Here is an 18489-nt window from a genome sequence, read left to right as displayed (position 1 = left end):
TGGAGCTGTTTTCTCATAGACTCCAATGAAAACAGCTCCAAAAACGGACGTAAAAAACGGCGCAAAAAACGCGAGTTGGTCAAAAAACGTCTGAAAGGCAGGGTCTGTTTTCCCTTGAAAACAGCTCTGGATTTTCAGACGTTTTTGGTCACTACGTGTGCACATACCCTAAAAATTAAGCCCTCACATGGCTGTGCCATCGAGAAAATACTGACTTTTTGAAAGCAGGGAGGAAAAAACAAAAGAATAAAAATGGCAATTAGTCTGGTCCAGAAAGCGTTAAGATACTGGTCAGACAACGCTCCAGTTAATTTGTGATTTAATTAAAAATAAAATTGCATCTATGACCCAACATTTGTGAAACCATTATCCAATTTTTCTGTCCATTTAATTACTGCATTCACTTTCATGAAGTTTCTTTTTTGTTCTGCCTGCGTAGCTACTGGTTATCAGGTAGTAAAGCCGGGGTGAAAGAAGTATTTGTGGACAATTTGCCAGGCTATCCAGATAATATCAGAATATCTACTGTGGGCACCTACAGAGTTGGGATATCAACTACCCGCTTTCCTGGATTCTTTCCTCCGTTCCTGGATGCCATTGCACTTTATCCGGCACTAAAGAGATTTATTGTCAAGGTATGCATCAGTGTGTCTTATGTTCCACTTCTCCAGTGGTGCAGTTGTGTGTCTGAAATCACCTTGTGTATTAGAATAGCTTGCACAATTCACTATTGGAATATATGCATCATATTGCCTGAGGTAACTGATCACACCAGTGGGGAACTGAAAACCGAGTCCAGCTGCATTATGAAGTAGCTGCTGCTGCATTCAAATCTACTTCTTACATATCCATCTATGTGATCTATCTAATTGCTATATGACTACAGTATGTATCTGTATATCCCAGGAATGATTGATCAAAAACATGAAACAGTGATCCCATTGCAGAATAAGAATATGTTGTAGCACATCCAGAAAGTATGATGAAAGTCCCAAACATTCCACCCCAAAGCACTGAATTGTAAGCAACTCATTACAACCATTGTGATTTGGACTTGCCTAGATGTAGTCCCTTCTTGCGCTTTATGGTTGAACAGATCATACTCTAAGATCTAACCAAGCTATCTGCAAGTTGTGTTTTTGGTACTGAATTTCTGTTTTTTTAGAGCAAGATTAATTCAGATCTTTCTATAGGAAATCTTGTAGACCAATCAGCGGCCAAAAACCCTGCTGATGGGGGGGGGGAGAAACACGCTGTGAACCAGGCCTTACACTGAAAGGATACCTATTAGATAATGGCAGCAGATATCGATGTCAGACCAGGGGGAGGGGGGTGCTATCAACTGGTTAGCCTGGCTGCCACAATATCCCATCGGCCTTGCGATTACAGGGTGCAGATGAGCTGACAGTGGGAGCCCCCTTCCTCTGTCAAATCTTAGATGTCACTAAGGAGTTAACGCTGACCCCAGCAGTTTATTTACAATCTCCGCACTTGCGACGCGACCATGGCTGTGTACTAGTCATGGTCCTGCTGCTGATGCGTTATAATTGTATCTGATCAGTCCTGTCAGCGCCGCAGCGTTACAACGCTGGACATTAAGGTGTTATTCAGTGCAGAATTTTAGACCTAAAAACCAATGTGATAAAAAGTGGAGATTTACAAAAAAAAAAAAAAAAACCTTCATAATATCCCTATAATAATTTGTTTGTGCCTTTTTTTTTTAGATTACCCCACTATCCACATACAGCATCCTGCTGAAGAAGCATGGCTTATTCCTCGAATTGAATGAACATGGTAAAATAGTGGACAGCTTTCATGATCCAGATGGAAGTGTAACATGGGCGATAAGTGACGTCTATGAACACCATGGAAAACTTTATTTGGGTAACACTGATTTGCCCTTCCTAGTAGTTTTGTCACAATGAGCAGTGCACAGTGGCTGGATCATGATATGTCTAAGTTGTTAGCAAGACTTTCCCTGTTTGTTTTTTTTAACACTTCCATTACTGGTTTTAAATGGATTCCTGTTACGTATATGTATTTGATGATGTTGTATTTTGTAAGCTAGACAGTAAAAGATATTTGTATTCTTTTATTTTTGTATTAAAATTTTAAACGTGGGACAGTTTTCTATACAGGAGTACGACGCTAAGGTAACAATTGCGTGGGCATTAATGCACGCTTAAAGGGTTTTTCCGAGATCCCCAGAAAATGGCATAAAACGACAAAAGAACCTATACTCACCTGATAAGCCCTGCTGCCACTCTTGTGGTCCCCGTCATTCTTTTCCTTTCTGCAGTGATTACATACTCGTATACCCAGGTGACTGATGCAGCCAGTCACTGGCTTCATCGATCTCGTGCTTAGGCCGGTGATTGGCTACAGTGGTCACATGGGTATAGGTTCTTTTGTTGTTTGATGCCATTTTCTCCATTCGGTCCATTTTCTGGAGATCTCGGAAAACTCCTTTAAAATATGCAGATTCATTTTGATAAACATGAATGGTTTAGTTTGTATTCAGCTCTGTATGTTCAGCCTCTTGACTTCTTTGGATCTAATGTAAATGAGGCTTTAAAGGGGTTTTCCGCAACCAGACAACTGATTACTTATCCACCGGATAGGTCATCAGTATATGATCGGTTGGGTCTGACACCAGGACCCCACGCTGATCAGCTCCTCCGGGTGCCAGATGTTTTGACTAGTATGCAGTAGTTGGAGCCGGAAGCAAATGGTTACGGAATAGCAGCCGAGCTGCAGTACTGCAGCAGTCAGAGCAATCTGCTTCCAGCTCCAACTACTGCATACCATTCAAAACATCTGATCGGGGCCGGGTCCTGGTGTCAGACCCACAACGATCATATACTGATGACCTATCCGGTGGATGGGTCATCAGTTGTGGAAAACGGAAGATTAAAAAATAATTATAGTACTATACAAAAGAATGGGAATTTCAAATGTAACAGGGAAAGATAATCCATGCAGATTTCAGGGCATTCTGTGAATTTTCAAATCCACAGCATTAATATCTTGAGGAATTGCCACAGATTTTCACGATGGATTTTAATCCATCTTTTGTTGCCACATATGTACACTTCTACTAGTCTCACACGTGTTGTGGCTTCTGCTAATAATTGAACAAACTTAACACTAACTTCTAGCCACACACGACTACTGGAAAGCCATCCCTGAAGAGGAGAGGATGTTACAGCAGCACTAAAACATCCATATGATTAGCATGGTCTGGGTGGGATATATTTGGGTGTCCACATACACTATATCTGCATGGTAAGGATACAGCCACAGGTTTACTTTAGTTGGCTACACATAGATATTGCTTGCAGTTTATCAGTTCAGCTAACAGGTGACCTGTCCAAAATGAGATACTTGGTATGAGGCTTATATCCTGCAATTTGGTCATTTTCCATTTGTTAATTACCGGTACAGATAACACTGGACTAATATTCTGACTTGTCAAGCCAACAGATGTAACGACTGTTTTCGGCAACGTACCCATGAATACGGACTGGTGTGAGTCAGGTTGTAACAGCAATAAGGAGGTAAGGCTGGATTCACACTGGATGGAAACACTACAGATTATCCAGTGTTACTGCTGAAAAATACACTTCTCTCGTGCAGATTTTACCCAGTCTACATAAAAAAAAAAAAAAAGGAGGTTGAGATCTGCAGTGAACACCCAGAACAGAATTAAATGCTGCCGTTTTGAAAATCTGCAGCATGCTCTGATTTCCGTCCAGCGAATGTTTAGCAGCAGGTGGATGAGACTCGTTCAAATATTATCTACATGCCTGGGACTGGGAGGGTATGTTCACACGGCCTATTTACGGACGTAATTCGGGTGTTTTTGCCCCGAATTACGTCTGAAAATAGCGCCTCAATAGCGCTGACAAACATCTGCCCATTGAAAGCAATGGGCAGACGTTTGTCTGTTCACACGAGGCGTAATTTACTCGCCGCTGTCAAATGACGGCGTGTAAATAGACGCCCGCGTCAAAGAAGTGACCTGTCACTTCTTTGGCCGTAATTGGAGCAGTTATTCATTGACTTCAATGAATAGCAGCACCAATTACGTCCGTAATGGACGCGGCGTTCAAGCGCCTGCACATGCTGTTACGGCTGAAATTACGGGGATGTTTTCAGGCTGACACATCCCCGTAATTTCAGCCGTAATGGACGCCCTCGTGTGAACATACCCTTAATCCGCTGCAGATTATTCGCATGGAAATTCTGCAGCATTTTTGTCCCATGTAAATCCAGTCCAACTAGGAAACTCAGAATAAATGTACAGTAAAAGAGATGTAAGACTGACAGAGAAATTCAATTTTATTGAAAAGTGCAGCAGTGAACAGGGTCAAGGTAAAGGTCACTTTCTAAACAAGTTAATCAAATCACCACAAGGCAAAGCAAGTTAGTTATCTCGACATCACAGGTAGAAAAACAAGACATAGTACACATCTGCATCTAACCGCTATAAAATACCAGTGCAAAGTGTCTGTAAAAAAGTGATTTAAAGTGTAGGGCCACAGTTTGTGATAAAAACCTGGCCCCGTTCTTCTACAACAGTGTTTATTTTGTGGATCTTTTGACAATTGTACTTTAAGTTAGGCCTTAACGGGGCTGTACAGGAGTAGACAAACATGGATTATTTCCTGCACAAACAGCACCACACCTGTCCATGGGTCGTGTCTGGTATTGCATCTCTGCTCCATTTAAGTATTGTAGCTCAGCACCATTCACTTCACACAACCTGTGGGCAGGTGTGGCACTATTTTTTTTAAAGAAAGCAGCCATCATTTTCTAATTCTGCACAAACCCTTTGGATTAAAGAGACTTCTCATAATTATGATGTGGAAATAGAGCATTATCTTAAAGTAGTTATCCAGCATAAGAAAAAAAATAATTTGCTTTCCAGAAACCGTGCAATGTCTGTCCATAGGCCGTGTCTAGGGTTGAATGGCGACAACATTCACTTGAATAGGGAAGAGCTGCAATATCGTTCACAGCCCACGAACAGACATTACGCCGTTTCTGGGGATAGAAAAAAACAAACAAAAAAACACGACTTTCTAATTCTGGACACCCATTTTGAGAAGTCTATTAAGACTTGTGTATATTATTTTATGTGCATTTTAGATAATGCTGTGTTTTTTTCAAGATAATTGTGGAATCTCCCCCTCCCCCAACAGTTTTACAAGAAAAACTATACAAAAAAGCCACGTGTAAAATAATAATGTGCAGTTTTTGATGTGGTTTAACCCATGCTACTTCAATAGAAACAGTACTAATAACCTTTTCGAACACAATTTTTTTTTTATTCTATGGTGTTTATTTTGGTGCAGTTACAAACTTCATTGCCGCTGTGTAAGAGGCCTTTTTTCTCCACTCTATAAAACCGTCGCCAGATACCATGTTGTAAGACACGGATTTAGAAATAGGCTTACTGAACCTTATTTTTTCATTACACTGGTAGATAATTTCCCTTTTAAATGCAAGAGCCAAGCTATAAAAAATAAAAAAAGTTTAAAAAAATCCTTAATTTTTTTAACAGCTGTAGCAAGCAGAGTTGCTCCTTCTTATCAGCGTGACTGTATCAGGCCTCATTTAGATGGCTGTAAGCAGCAGCATTAGATCCCCATCATGCCATAATGGCTTGTGCCAGGACTTGCGGCTGTAATACGACTGCTAAAGCATTAGGCTGGATTCACATGGGATGGAAATGCTGCAGATTTTCCGTGCGGAAAATGTTCAGCAGCTGGGACCAATACCTGCAGAGGTCAGATCAGATTTCTGATTTTCTAATCTGCAGCATGCTCATTCTGTTCTACATTCAAAAGGGTGAAATCTGCAGTGAATATCAAGAAGGGCTGAAAACCGCATGTAACAAGAAATGCTGCAGAGAATTTCCTTCCCGTGTGAATCCAGCAGCTTTCTACTGTACTTTGCAATTGGATGAACCAGTTCAGTTGCCATACAAGTGATGTGATAAAGATCTATCTTTTAAGTTGTGTGCTTATACAAATGACCACAATGCTCTGTAATTTACAGTCCATAGATTGTGCTGTATGGACGTGTTTGTAAATAACCACAGCATAGAGCGGCCATCTCAGATGTAAAGTGACTAGCTTTCATGTACAATATATTTATATAAAAGCATGACTTAAAAGGATGGAAGCTCCATAATCATTTTGCATGTTTAAAATTTCCATAAAATTACGTACAGAAACGGACGTACATTATGGCGCAAACTGCCAAAGGCGTGCCACATATTAATAAGAGGTGTGCACCTTTTATTAGGCCACATTTTCCGCCAATGTAAATTAGTTTACGACTGGCCTTTAAAAAACACCAGTCTTAATATATTTCCCCATATGTTTTACTCCTATCTATAGAGAAAGAGAAACAACGGACCAAAAACACACATATGGTGGTATTGACTGTAAGATGTAGTCTTGTATTGCAGATCACAGGGATGGCCTGTCATTCTTAAAGAAACACCAAGTGATCTCTGTTTAATATACAAATTAGCTAGCAGCCCAAAAATATAATTTCACATAGCTTTCTGGGATTTCCACAAATCTAGCTTATGTAAAATTGCTGACCGGAATGGTGTTGCCAACCAAATAAATGCACGTGCCCAGGAGAATATACAGAAATCATAGGGCCCAATAGCATAACTTAGTGGTGTGTGGGGCCCAGACTGAGAGCTCCAAAAATATACAAAATTTTAATTGAAATGTTCACTGTAATTTTATAACCAACTTTACCCGACTCTTATGTCGGAAAAAGTAGAACAGATGCTTCATAAATATTGCACTCAGTCTGAACACGACAACTACCATAAATACATTAAAGAGGCTCTGTCACCAGATTTTGCAGCCCCTATCTGCTATTGCAGCAGATAGGCGCTGCAATGTAGATTACTGTAACGTTTTTATTTTTAAAAAACGAGCATTTTTGGCCAAGTTATGTCCATTTTTGTAGTTATGCAAATGAGGCTTGCAAAAGTCCAAGTGGGTGTGTTTAAAAGTAAAAGTCCAAGTGGGCGTGTATTATGTGCGTACATCGGGGCGTTTTTAATACTTTTACTAGCTGGGCGCTCTGAAGAGAAAACATCCTCTTCTCTTCAGAACGCCCAGCTTCTGGAAGTGCAGATCTGTGACGTCACTCACAGGTCCTGCATCGTGACGGCCACATCGGCACCAGAGGCTACAGTTGATTCTGCAGTAGCATCAGCGTTTGCAGGTAAGATCGACTTACCTGCAAACGCTGATGCTGCTGCAGAATCAACTGTAGCCTCTGGTGCCGATGTGGCCGTCACGATGCAGGACCTGTGAGTGACGTCACAGATCTGCACTGTCAGAAGCTGGGCGTTCTGAAGAGAAGAGAATGTTACTTCTCTTCAGAGCGCCCAGCTAGTGAAAGTATTAAAAACGCCCCGATGTACGCACATAATACACGCCCACTTGGACTTTTAAACACACCCACTTGGACTTTTGCAAGCCTCATTTGCATAACTACAAAAATGGTCATAACTTGGCCAAAAATGCTCGTTTTAAAAAATAAAAACGTTACTGTAATCTACATTGCAGCGCCGATCTGCTGCAATAGCAGATAGGGGTTGCAAAATCTGGTGACAGAGCCTCTTTAACTTAACTTCCCCTTACAGCTCTAAATCCCCTGGTTCACGCAGTACATGACAAAATGGCTGCCTGCAGCCACCAGTAGGGGAAGCTTGGTGCATATGACTATATATGGCTTCCACAGAACGCCTGCACTGAGGCCCCTCCCCCTAGTGTTGGCTACAGAAAACCGTTATCACAATGTCTGGAAGCAGCACGAGTTTGGAGCTGGGCCCCCTTCTCGCCCCAAGTTAGATTTCTGGGTGCATATGTCACTGCATGTTCAGATTTTAAAAAAATAAAAAAAAGTGTACATTGTACAGGTAGGCTGTATCGACCTAATGATATAGGACATTTTTATTTTTCAAAATTGCACTTTCCACATCCGGTTACACATAATAGATTAGGCTTCTAGACATATAAAGCACTGGACAAGTTGTGTATATTTAAATTCAATGAAAAATGTGCACGTATGAATATAGTAAGAATAAATCACTAATTTCTTTAAAGGAGATGATAATCAAACAGCCATAATTTAGAATTGTGTCAGTCTACCGTATGTTACCGTGTATCTTTTATGTCAGGGAATTATTACTGTTCGAGCATCCACCTATGTTCTTAATACATATACTCTGATCCTGTGGTTATAATATAGAACATAGAGATTTTAAAAAAATTAAATAAAAAAAAAAAACACCAAAAGAAAAACAAACCGGACGATTAGGCAGCATTTAACATAGCTATGAGGTCTACGGAGGTCTTAAAAGCCGGATATGTGTTTGCCTGTTCTAAATAACAAAAATATTCTTGTTACAAAAATAATTTGATTACAAGATTCATTTGATTAGTGCCAAGCAGTAGAGTTTAGTTTAGACTAGTTCAAATTCCGATCAACCAAAGCTTCATCGCTTTTCAGATTGGCTAGAAGACAGGAAGAGGGCTAGTTCAGTTCCCTTTATAATGGAATACACTTTTTAATAACTCCAGCCAGCCACAGAAGTAATAACCTCAGCCACAAGGGACCCACACAGAAGAGTCCTGGGAAGAAAACAACGACATGGCCAGAGTTTTCACATTTCACAGATTTCAATAAGGGTAGCCAGCTTTTGTTTAGGTCCTACACAAAAAAAGGACAGCAATAAGCCAGATCATGGAAGTCTCCAAGGCTGGTGGTAGGCAATGAGAAAGACCAGCTCACTTCCTTCATCAAAAGGATGTATGTGAGAATATCACCCCCTAAAGTAGGGAGCTCTGCTTCAAAGACTTCCTGGTCAACATACGGCCCTGGTCACCTGGATTTCTGAACATCCACATTGGCTCAAACCGGTACCTGCAGGAAGAACATGGTTACATCAGTCTAATGTTGTAGAATTATTGGATGAGTGCTTTGTGTATACTACAATAGGTGTATAGTCACTTGGTACATTTGTAAAACATAACAGTAATATAGTGCTATAAAGTCAGAAGAGCTGGACACAATTGCTCTGTAAAATGCCTATTATAACAGTGTGTCAGATCTGCTATGGCCACAGCTAGCCAGCTGGATTGCAGAAATGCAGGTAAAAACACTTCTAACGTGTTAATATCATAGGACATGGGATGGAGGTCTCCACAATCAACTAAATATACCCAATCTATGGACAACTACAACCAAAATACTTACCCAACTGTAGCTTCACCTTCTATCTCTTGATAAAATTAGAAAAAAAAATTGAACCGGAGGAGTAAAAAGCAGCTCAATCCAAGAGGCTTCTACTTGGGACTAGTCAGCCTTTACAAGTATTATCCCCTTATTTCTAAGTAGCATAATACAGATGAATTACCTAGGATCAAAGACCCCTGGTGTTCGACAGGAAGCCCCACAACAGGACTGCAGGATCATGAGCCGATGGTTCATCTTTTCAAGGATCTCTTGGTCGATGGTTTTAGCGATGTTAGTCAACTGGTTTGGATCTGCTGTCAAATTATAGACTTCAACAAAGACCTGTGATCCAATAATAAACAAGTAAAATAAAGAATGCAGGGATTTTATCCGCAAAGTGCAAAGCTTTAGTTACTTCTTCCCGATGCCAAAGGGAAAATCAAAATACGTAGCATATTCCAAAAACATAATTCAAAATAAAACACGAGTACTAACTAATCTTTCCATATTTTAGTAAATTGAAGTTCATGTCAACTTACCTCTGCATCATCAAACTCACAATACTGTAAGTCATGGTCTTTAGAAATGGTCCTCACACAGGCATAAGTGTTGTTATAGGCATCTTCACACACACAGTCTGGGAAACATTGCTGAAAAGTATTGGAAAGAGAATGAGCACGTGGCAGGATGAAAATCGATAGGTGATGCAGATTTACTGAAGCCTAGGAGACAGAACATGCTTTCTCCTACATTATACCAGCACTGGGCATCCAGGACACCAGGCAGTAGGTGCAGCATTATCTGAAATATGGTAGTAGGGGGTATCTTCTATAGAGTATAGTATTGTACAAAAAATATTACATTGGGTAACCTACCTAAGCATATACCTGGCAGTACACTTTAATACAAAGGCTTTCTTGCTCAAACATTAGGGCTTGGTGTACCGGAGAGCCTCTATTTCAGGCTTTAATGGGGCCATGATTTACCTCCATATGCCCCGGTTTTCATGCAGAGGCACCGATGTTTGATTCATACAGAAAAAAAAATAGACAGTACAAAAAAAATCATGTATGTTCCAACAGAAAAATCCCATAATATCGCGCAGCACAGAGCACCCTTTGTACTACATAGACTTTGTATGCCACCAGAGCCACAAGGACCCCAAATGTCACTTGCTGCGTTCATAAAGTCCTTTGGGATCCTTTCTAAAAAAAAAAAACTAAATGGGAGGAGCCATGCTGGATTAGGCAAAGCTTGTATCCAATTAGAATTAACCCCTTCAGGACAGAGCCTGTTTTGGCCTTCAGGACGAAGCAGATTTTTCAAATCTGACATGTGTCACTTTATGTGGTAACTCCGGAATGCTTTTACCTATCCAAGTGATTCTGAGATTGTTTTCTCGTGACATATTGTACTTTATGTTAGGGAAAAAATTTGGTCGATGAATTCAATATTTATTTGTAAAAAAACAAAACACCAAGATATAGAGAAAATTAGCAAAAATTTGCATTTTTCTAAATTTAAATGTATCTACTTGTAAAACAGATAGTAATACCACACAAAATACTTACTAGTTTATATTTCCCATATGTCTACTTTATGTTTGCAGCGTTTTTTGAACACTTATTTTTCTAGGCCATTACAAAGCTTAGAACTTTAGCAGCAATTTCTCATATTTTCAAGAAAATTTCAAAAGCCTTTTTTTTCAGGGATCAGTTCAGTTCTGAAGTGGCTTTAAGGGCCCTATATATTAGAAAGTCCCCATAAATCACCCTATTTTGAAAACTGCACACCTCAAAGTATTAAAAACAGCATTCAGAAAGTGTTTTAACCCTTTAGGCGTTTCACAGGAATTAAAGCAAAGTAGAGGTGAAATTTAAAAAAAAATTTTTTTTACGAAAATTCATTTGTAATACATTTTTTCTGTACCACAGAAGGTTTTACCCAAGAAATGTAACTCAATATTTATTGCCCAGATTCTGCAGTTTTTAGAAATATCCCACATATGGTCCTAGTGCGGTAATGGACTGAAACACCGGCCTCAGAAGCAAAGGAGCAGCTAGTGAATTTTGGGGCCTCCTTTTGTTAGAATATATTTTAGGCACCATGTCAGGTTTGAATAGGTCTTGTGGTACCAAAACAGTAAACTATACCCCTCAAGGAATTTATCTAGGGGTATAGTTAGCATTTTGAACCCACAGTTTTTTTTGCTAAATGTATTTGAATTAGTATGTGAAGATAAAAATCTACTTTTTTTTGTGAAAAAAAAGTAGTTTTTTTAAATTTTTACAAGGAATAAAGTAGAAAAAACACCCCAACATATGTAAAGCAATTTCTTCCGATTATAGCAATACCCCATATGTGGTAATAAACTGCTGTTTGGACCCACAGCAGGCCTCAGAAGAGAAGGAGCACCATTTGGAAGTGGCGTGTCGAGTTTGCAATGCACTGGACGGATGAAAACCGTGGAAACCCCCCAATAGTGACCCCATTTTGGAAACTACACCCCTCAAGGAATTTTTCTAGGGGTAGTTAGCATTTTGACCCCACAGTTGTTTTGCTGAATTCATTGGAATTAGACTGTAAAGGTAAAAAAAACTACTTTTTTTCTGTAAGAACTTAGACATTTTTACAAGGAATAAAGGAGAAAAAGCACCCCAACATTTGTAAAACAATTTCTCCCGATTACGTAAACACCCCATATGTGGTAATAAACTGCTGTTTGGACCCACACCGGGGCTTAGAAGGGAAGGAGCGCTATTTGGCTTTTGGAGCTCAAATTTAGCTGGAATAGTTTTTGGGTGTGATATTAAATTTGCAAAGCCCCCGAGAGACCGAAACAGTGGAAGCCACCCAAAAGTAACCCCACTTGGGAAACTGTACCACTTAAGGATCTATCTAGGGGTATAGTGAGCATTTAGGCCCCACACGTATTTTGCAGAATTTATTAGAATTAGGCCGTGAAAATTAATATCAACATTATTTCCACTAAAATGTTGAATTTTCAATTTCACAAAAGATAAAAAAGCACCCCAACATCTGTAAAGCAATTTCTCCCAAGTACGGCAATATCCCACGTGGTCATAAATGTTTTTCATTAGAAAGTAATTAACCCTTTCCGAACTGATCCATGTTTTTCTTTTTCGTTTTTCCTCCCCGCATTCCGAGAGCCACAACTTTATTTTTCCGTCAATAGAGAGGTGTGATGGCTTATTTTTTGCGGGACGAGATGTAGTTTTTATTGGTATAATTTTTTGGTACATAAGACTTTGAGAACTTTTTATTACATTTTTTGGTAGAGTGAAGGTGACCAAAAAAAACTGATTTTGCAGTTTAAAATGCTTTATTTTTCACGGCGTTCACCGTACGAGTTCAATAATGGTATATTGTAATAGCTTGGACTTTTACGGACGCAGAGATACCAATTTTGTGTATTTTTTTACATTACTTTAGATAAAAAAAATTTGAAAAGGGTTTCTTTGTGGACTTTAAATATTTATTTAATTTTTTCTACTAATAACTATTTACTTTTGTTTTTACATATTTTATTAGTCCCCCTAGGAGACTTAAACCAGCGATCGTTAGATCACTGGTAGAATACACTGCAATACTAATGTATTGCAGTATATTGTCATTTTTACCTGCTCCTGTAACAGCGTGATCGCTGTTTCTGTCCGTTAGTCCCGGGTGTCAGCTGTAATACACAGCTGACACCCACAGCGTATGGCGCGGGTTCAGTGCGTGAGACGCTCCATATATCACCCCCCACACCACGACATGCTATTAAAGAGGCTCTGTCACCACATTATAAGTGCCTTATCTCCTACATAAGGAGATGGGCGCTGTAATGTACGTGACAGTAATGCTTTTTATTTTAAAAAAAATGATTTTTTCACAACGTTAGGAGCGATTTTGGTTTATGCTAATGAGCTTTCTTAATGCCCAAGTGGGCGTACTTTTACTTTCGACCAAGTGGGCGTTGTACAGAGGAGTGCATGACGCTGACCAATCGGCATCATGCACTCCTCTCCATTCATTCACACTGCACTAGCGATATAGTTATATCACTATGTGCAGCTACATACACAAACCCTAACATTACTACAGTGTCCTGATAATGAATACACATGACCATCCAGCCTGGACGCCATGTGTACTCAGAATCCTGACACTTCTGACACTTTTTTTGTGAGATTCCGGCAAGTGAAACCAAATCTCACGAGATTGCGGAGCTAAACGAGATTTGGTTTCACTTGCCGGAATCTCACAAAAAAAAGAGAGTCAGAAGTGTCAGGATTCTGAGTACACATGACGTCCAGGCTGGATTTCATGTGTATTCATTATCAGGACACTGTAGTAATGTTAGGGCTTGTGTATGAGGCTGCACATAGTGATATAACTATATCGCTAGTGCAGTGTAAATGAATGGAAAGGAGTGCATGATGCCGATTGGTCAGAGTCATGAACGCCTCTGTACAACGCCCACTTGGTCGAAAGTAAAAGTACGCCCACTTGGGCATTAAGAAAGCTCATTAGCATAAACCAAAATCGCTCCTAACGTTGTGAAAAAAGATAGTTTTTTTAAATAAAAAGCATTACTGTCACCTACATTACAGCGCCCATCTCCTTATGTAGGAGATAGAGCACTTATAATGTGGTGACAGAGCTTAAGTCATGGTGCGCGAAGGGGGTTAATGCGCAGCGGATGGTGCAGAGTGAAAATTACTATTTTCCACTGATGTGCCATTTTAGTGCACCATATGTTGTGCCCAGTTTGTGCCACAAATACCTCAAAATATTAACCGGGTTCTCCCGGGTATGGCGATGCCATATCGGTGGACGTAAATGGCTGTTTGAGCACGCTGTAGGGCTCAGAAGGGAGGGACGCCATTTGGCTTTTGGAGCGCAGATTTTGCTTGGTAGTAGCTCTGGCGTTTTGCTGGTATTTCAGTTTATAATGTGGGGGCATACGTAGGCTGGGCAGAGTAAATGAGGGCATTATAAGAGGGTATAATAATCCGCAGATATGTGGCCAGTGTCGCACTTATAAATGGCACTCGATCCTATCCGCTTTTGGAACGCTCTGCACATTTTGCATCGCCATAATCTGGGAGCCGGAACTTTTTTCTTTTTTCACCACCGGAGCTGTGTGAGGGCTTATTTGTTGCGGGACAATCTGTAATTTTCATTGGTACCATTTTGGGGTACATGTGATTTTGGTGATCACTTTTTATTCCATTTTTCGGCAAGCCAGGTGACCAAAATCCAGCAATTCTGACAATGATTTTTATTTATTTTTTACAGCGTTCACCCTGGGCTATAAATGACCATTATATTTTATTCTGCGGGTCGGTACGATTACGGCGATACCAGATGTATATAGGCTTTTTTATGTTTTGCAGCGTTTGCGCAATAAAATAACTTATTTAGAAAATAAAATTATTTTTTGTGTCACCATATTCTGAGAGCCATAACTTTTTTATTTTTCAGTCAAAAAAAAGCTGTGTACGGGCTTGTTTTTTGCAGGACGGGTTGTAGTTTGTATCGGTACTATTTTGGCGTACATGCGACTTTTTGATCACTTTTTATTCTATATTTTGGGAGGGGTGGTGACCAAAAAAAATAGGGATTCTGGCATTGTTTTTCGTTTATTTTTTTTACGGTGTTCACCGTGCGGGAAAATTAATATTATAGTTTTATAGTTGGGATCGTTACGAACGCGGCGATACCAAATGTGTACTTTTTTTTGTGTGTTCATTTTTTTCCTATAATAAAAGGACTTATTATAGGAAAAAGTAGTTCTTGTTTATGTCACTTATAACTGTTATTTCTACACTTTTTTTAAAACATTTTTATTCTTTTTTTACTTTTTTCACTTTTTCAGCTCTGGTCGCTGCTGGAATACATTACACTACACACGTAGTGTAATGCATTCCAACTGTCATTGTGACGTGACAGTCACACTGACAGGAAGCCTACGACGACCACCCTCCGGCTGGTCCTCATAGGCTTCTGTACATGGCAGCCCGGAAGCCATTGTCCGGCTGCCATGGGTAGCATCGCCAGCCCCCGTGATTTCACGTGGGGGCTGCCGATCGGCGCTAAACACCTTAATTGTGGCATTCAAAATTGAACGCCGAAATTAAGGGGTTAACTGCCGAAATCAGCGGCGATGGGCCGCTGATCGGCAACAGGGAATGCAGGGTAGACACACTGCACAGTTAACCGCCGCTGCGGTGTAGCGGCGCGCGGCGGTTAACTGTCAAAACAGACGTAACTGCACGTCAAGGTGCGCGAACTTACTGCACACATCGACGTGCAGTTACGTCAAGGTGCGGGAAGGGGTTAATCAAGCTGGCCATGGAAACTGGCAGTCAGATGCACAACCAATCAAATTTCCAATTCTACTTTTAGCCAGTAGCATTACAAACATGAATAGTTAAATATTGCAAGATCCCGTAGTGACAGAGGGGAATGCAAAAAAAACAGAATACATACCACTATAACGTTCTATTGGCTGCTAATCTGCCACAAATTTAAGGTTATGGACAAACGGAGGCCAAAAATAAACACGTTAGATCAAATTGATGATTATTGCTTACCGGTTCATTGCCGGCTATCAATTGCCATTCTCTTGTGCAATCATAAAAAACAGATTGTTTTACCCAACAATTATCCCTAGTCTATGGCTGGGTTTATTATTACAAGGTTAGCACTGGCAAGCGTGGGGCAGACCTAATGTAGAGGTTTTCTTTTTAAACACCAAAATGTTACTTATTATGAAACAAACATTACAACTGATAATTTCTCTAAACATTTTTTACAATAATAGGTCATAAATACTACTTACAGAAACTCCAAATCCGAGAGCAGGACATGCTGGATCAGTACAATTACCACCTTCTCCTTGATATTCAATCAAAAAATCTGTTCTCCAGGTTTCATTACCGTTTCTCTATAAAAAGGAAATAAGTCCTGAACATCTTAAAAATGAAGGTAAAATAATTGGATGTTGTACACTTACAGTGCGCTTTACACGGGTTAATACCAAAATTATTAGAATGGATGCAACAAGTTCTACAATAAATGTTTTTTCCCGCCTAAGAAAGTGATTGTGCATCACTAGAATACACCATGAATTGCTGTTCGGTCGTGGTATGACCGCTGGGACCTCTTCGTTTAATGGGGCCGATATAAAAAAAATTTGCACAGGGCCTGGTTGAAATCCAAATTGTGCAGAGAAAAGGGGTCTTGATACCACCTTCTTTTTTTTTGTGATCAGCGGAGGTCCCAAAGGCCAGACCACTGCAATCAAGTCACTAAAACTTGCAAGATCGCAGGATCTTGTATGCCAAGGTTCCATGTTCTTGTAAAACTTCAGCAATGGCTCTTAGGCAATGTAAATGCAAGTCACCAGCGCAGAGGATTCTGGAAACATGGTGCAGTGGTCTGGCAGCGACTTCCTTGTCCAAGTCGCATCAGAAGCAGAACTGAAATTCGCATAGTTCACGGTAGACATTATTTGTTTAACAAATTCTAACTATTATACAAAATATTTCCCTCCGATCTCAGGGGCAAGTGCCCGGGATCTCAGTTCTTAGCTGACACACACAGTGGATGGTGCAGACGCAGCTCCCGAGACCATATCATCCCCAAGCTGTAGTACAACATGGTGCAGGAACTACCCACTCCCCATGCTGTACTTTTATTACGCAGTGCGGGAACGGGTTGAGCCTTCTTCAAAACTGAAACTAACAAGTATTAGAAGTTCTTTACCTATTTTTTAACCAATTCACCCCATGTTATGAAGAGCATTTTCTTATTTCACTACAGCACTACTAGTTTCAATGTTTGACTTTATACAAGACAACGCCACTACTTGCCAAAATCGGGAAGTATGACATCCCATCCATCTGGGTCTTATTGAGGTCAAATCCAGCAATATCCAAGATGGTTGGGCCAAGATCAATGTTTGCAACAAGTTCCTAAAAGAGAAGAAATATCATTCAGGTATTTAGGAGGTGCACATAAACATCTCTGGGTGTTCTTTTAAATAGAACTTGACCTGAAGAGGAAGAAAGCTACAATGTTCCATACACAGTCCAAGTGGGAGATGCCAAGTCAATGTATTGAAGTTAATGTTTGCTCATTTCATGTTATGGAAAAAAAAACAAAAAACAAAAAAAAAAAAAACTCATATATAACACTATAGTAATGGTCATCATAAGTAATACATATGAAGTAAATGGGACGCTAGCAACTACATGATTACTCTTATGCTTAAATGCCATAGGTCTACCAGATACAAAAAAAGTCTGTTTTGTACATGATGTGATCGGCGCTGTAATGTTCATTACAGCAGTGTTTTTGATTTAGAAAAACGATCATTGATGACCTATATTAGCTTTATGCTAATAAGTTTCTTCACGCCCAGTTGGTCATTTTCTACTTTTTGACCAAGTGGGCGTTGTGGAAAGAAGTGCATGACGCTGACCAATCAGCGTCATACACTTCTCCCCATTCATTTACACAGCACATAGCTATATCGCTATGTGCAGCCACATATACACACACTATAACGTTACTGCAGTGTCTTGACAGTGAATATACATTACCTCCAGCCAGGACGTGATGTTTATTCAGAATCCTGTCATTTCTGTAGCGTCTGTGTGATATTTACAGCAAGGCAATCGTAATCTCGCGAGATTACGATGTAAACGTCAGACGCTACCAGAAGTATCAGGATTCTGAGTAGACATCACGTCCTGGCTGGAGGTAATGTATATTCATTGTCAGGACACTTGAGTAACGTTATAGTGTGTTTATGTGGATGCACATAGCGATATAGGGGAGAAGTGTATGACGCTGATTGGTCAGCGTCATACACTTCTCTCCACAACGCCCACTTGGTCATATAGTAAAACACGCTCAGTTGTCTATTAAGAAAGTCATTAGCATAAAGCTAATATAGGTCATAACTCCGTCAAAAATGATCGGTTTTCTAACTAAAAAACACTGCTGTAATCTACATCACAGCGCCGATCACATCATGTACAGTATAGGCCACTTATAATGCGGTGACCGAGCCTCTTTAACCCCTTCCCCTGCATGCATTCTGGGCCCTAATGACCAAGCATTATTTTTAGATTTTCCATCGTCTTATTCAAAGAACTATAACTTTTTTATTTTCACATGGACATGGCTGTATGA

At 40.0% G+C, this 18489-nt stretch overlaps 2 protein-coding genes across 2 annotated transcripts in view; one reads left to right on the top strand and one right to left on the bottom strand.

Annotated features, from left to right (window-relative positions):
• The window catches only part of LOC142749195 (adipocyte plasma membrane-associated protein-like), a 51578-nt gene extending 49485 nt beyond the window's left edge, over positions 1 to 2093 (top strand). Inside the window, exons 8-9 of the mRNA XM_075856897.1 lie at positions 440 to 635; positions 1725 to 2093. Coding sequence (XP_075713012.1) covers positions 440 to 635; positions 1725 to 1925 — 397 coding nt within the window. The 3' untranslated portion in view covers positions 1926 to 2093. The remainder of the gene's footprint in view (positions 1 to 439; positions 636 to 1724) is intronic.
• A 5868-nt stretch (positions 2094 to 7961) lies between these two features.
• The window catches only part of GNS (glucosamine (N-acetyl)-6-sulfatase), a 34538-nt gene continuing 24010 nt past the window's right edge, over positions 7962 to 18489 (bottom strand). Inside the window, exons 10-14 of the mRNA XM_075856896.1 lie at positions 17163 to 17264; positions 16130 to 16234; positions 9819 to 9929; positions 9461 to 9621; positions 7962 to 8967 (exon numbers count right to left, since the gene is read on the bottom strand). Of these exons, the coding sequence (XP_075713011.1) occupies positions 8874 to 8967; positions 9461 to 9621; positions 9819 to 9929; positions 16130 to 16234; positions 17163 to 17264 (573 nt within the window). The 3' untranslated portion in view covers positions 7962 to 8873. The remainder of the gene's footprint in view (positions 8968 to 9460; positions 9622 to 9818; positions 9930 to 16129; positions 16235 to 17162; positions 17265 to 18489) is intronic.

The sequence above is a fragment of the Rhinoderma darwinii genome, chromosome 3 (assembly GCF_050947455.1).
Source record: "Rhinoderma darwinii isolate aRhiDar2 chromosome 3, aRhiDar2.hap1, whole genome shotgun sequence".
Taxonomy (NCBI): domain Eukaryota; kingdom Metazoa; phylum Chordata; class Amphibia; order Anura; family Rhinodermatidae; genus Rhinoderma; species Rhinoderma darwinii.
Note: the sequence above shows the minus strand (reverse complement) of the source record. Positions and strands in the feature narration are given on the sequence as shown.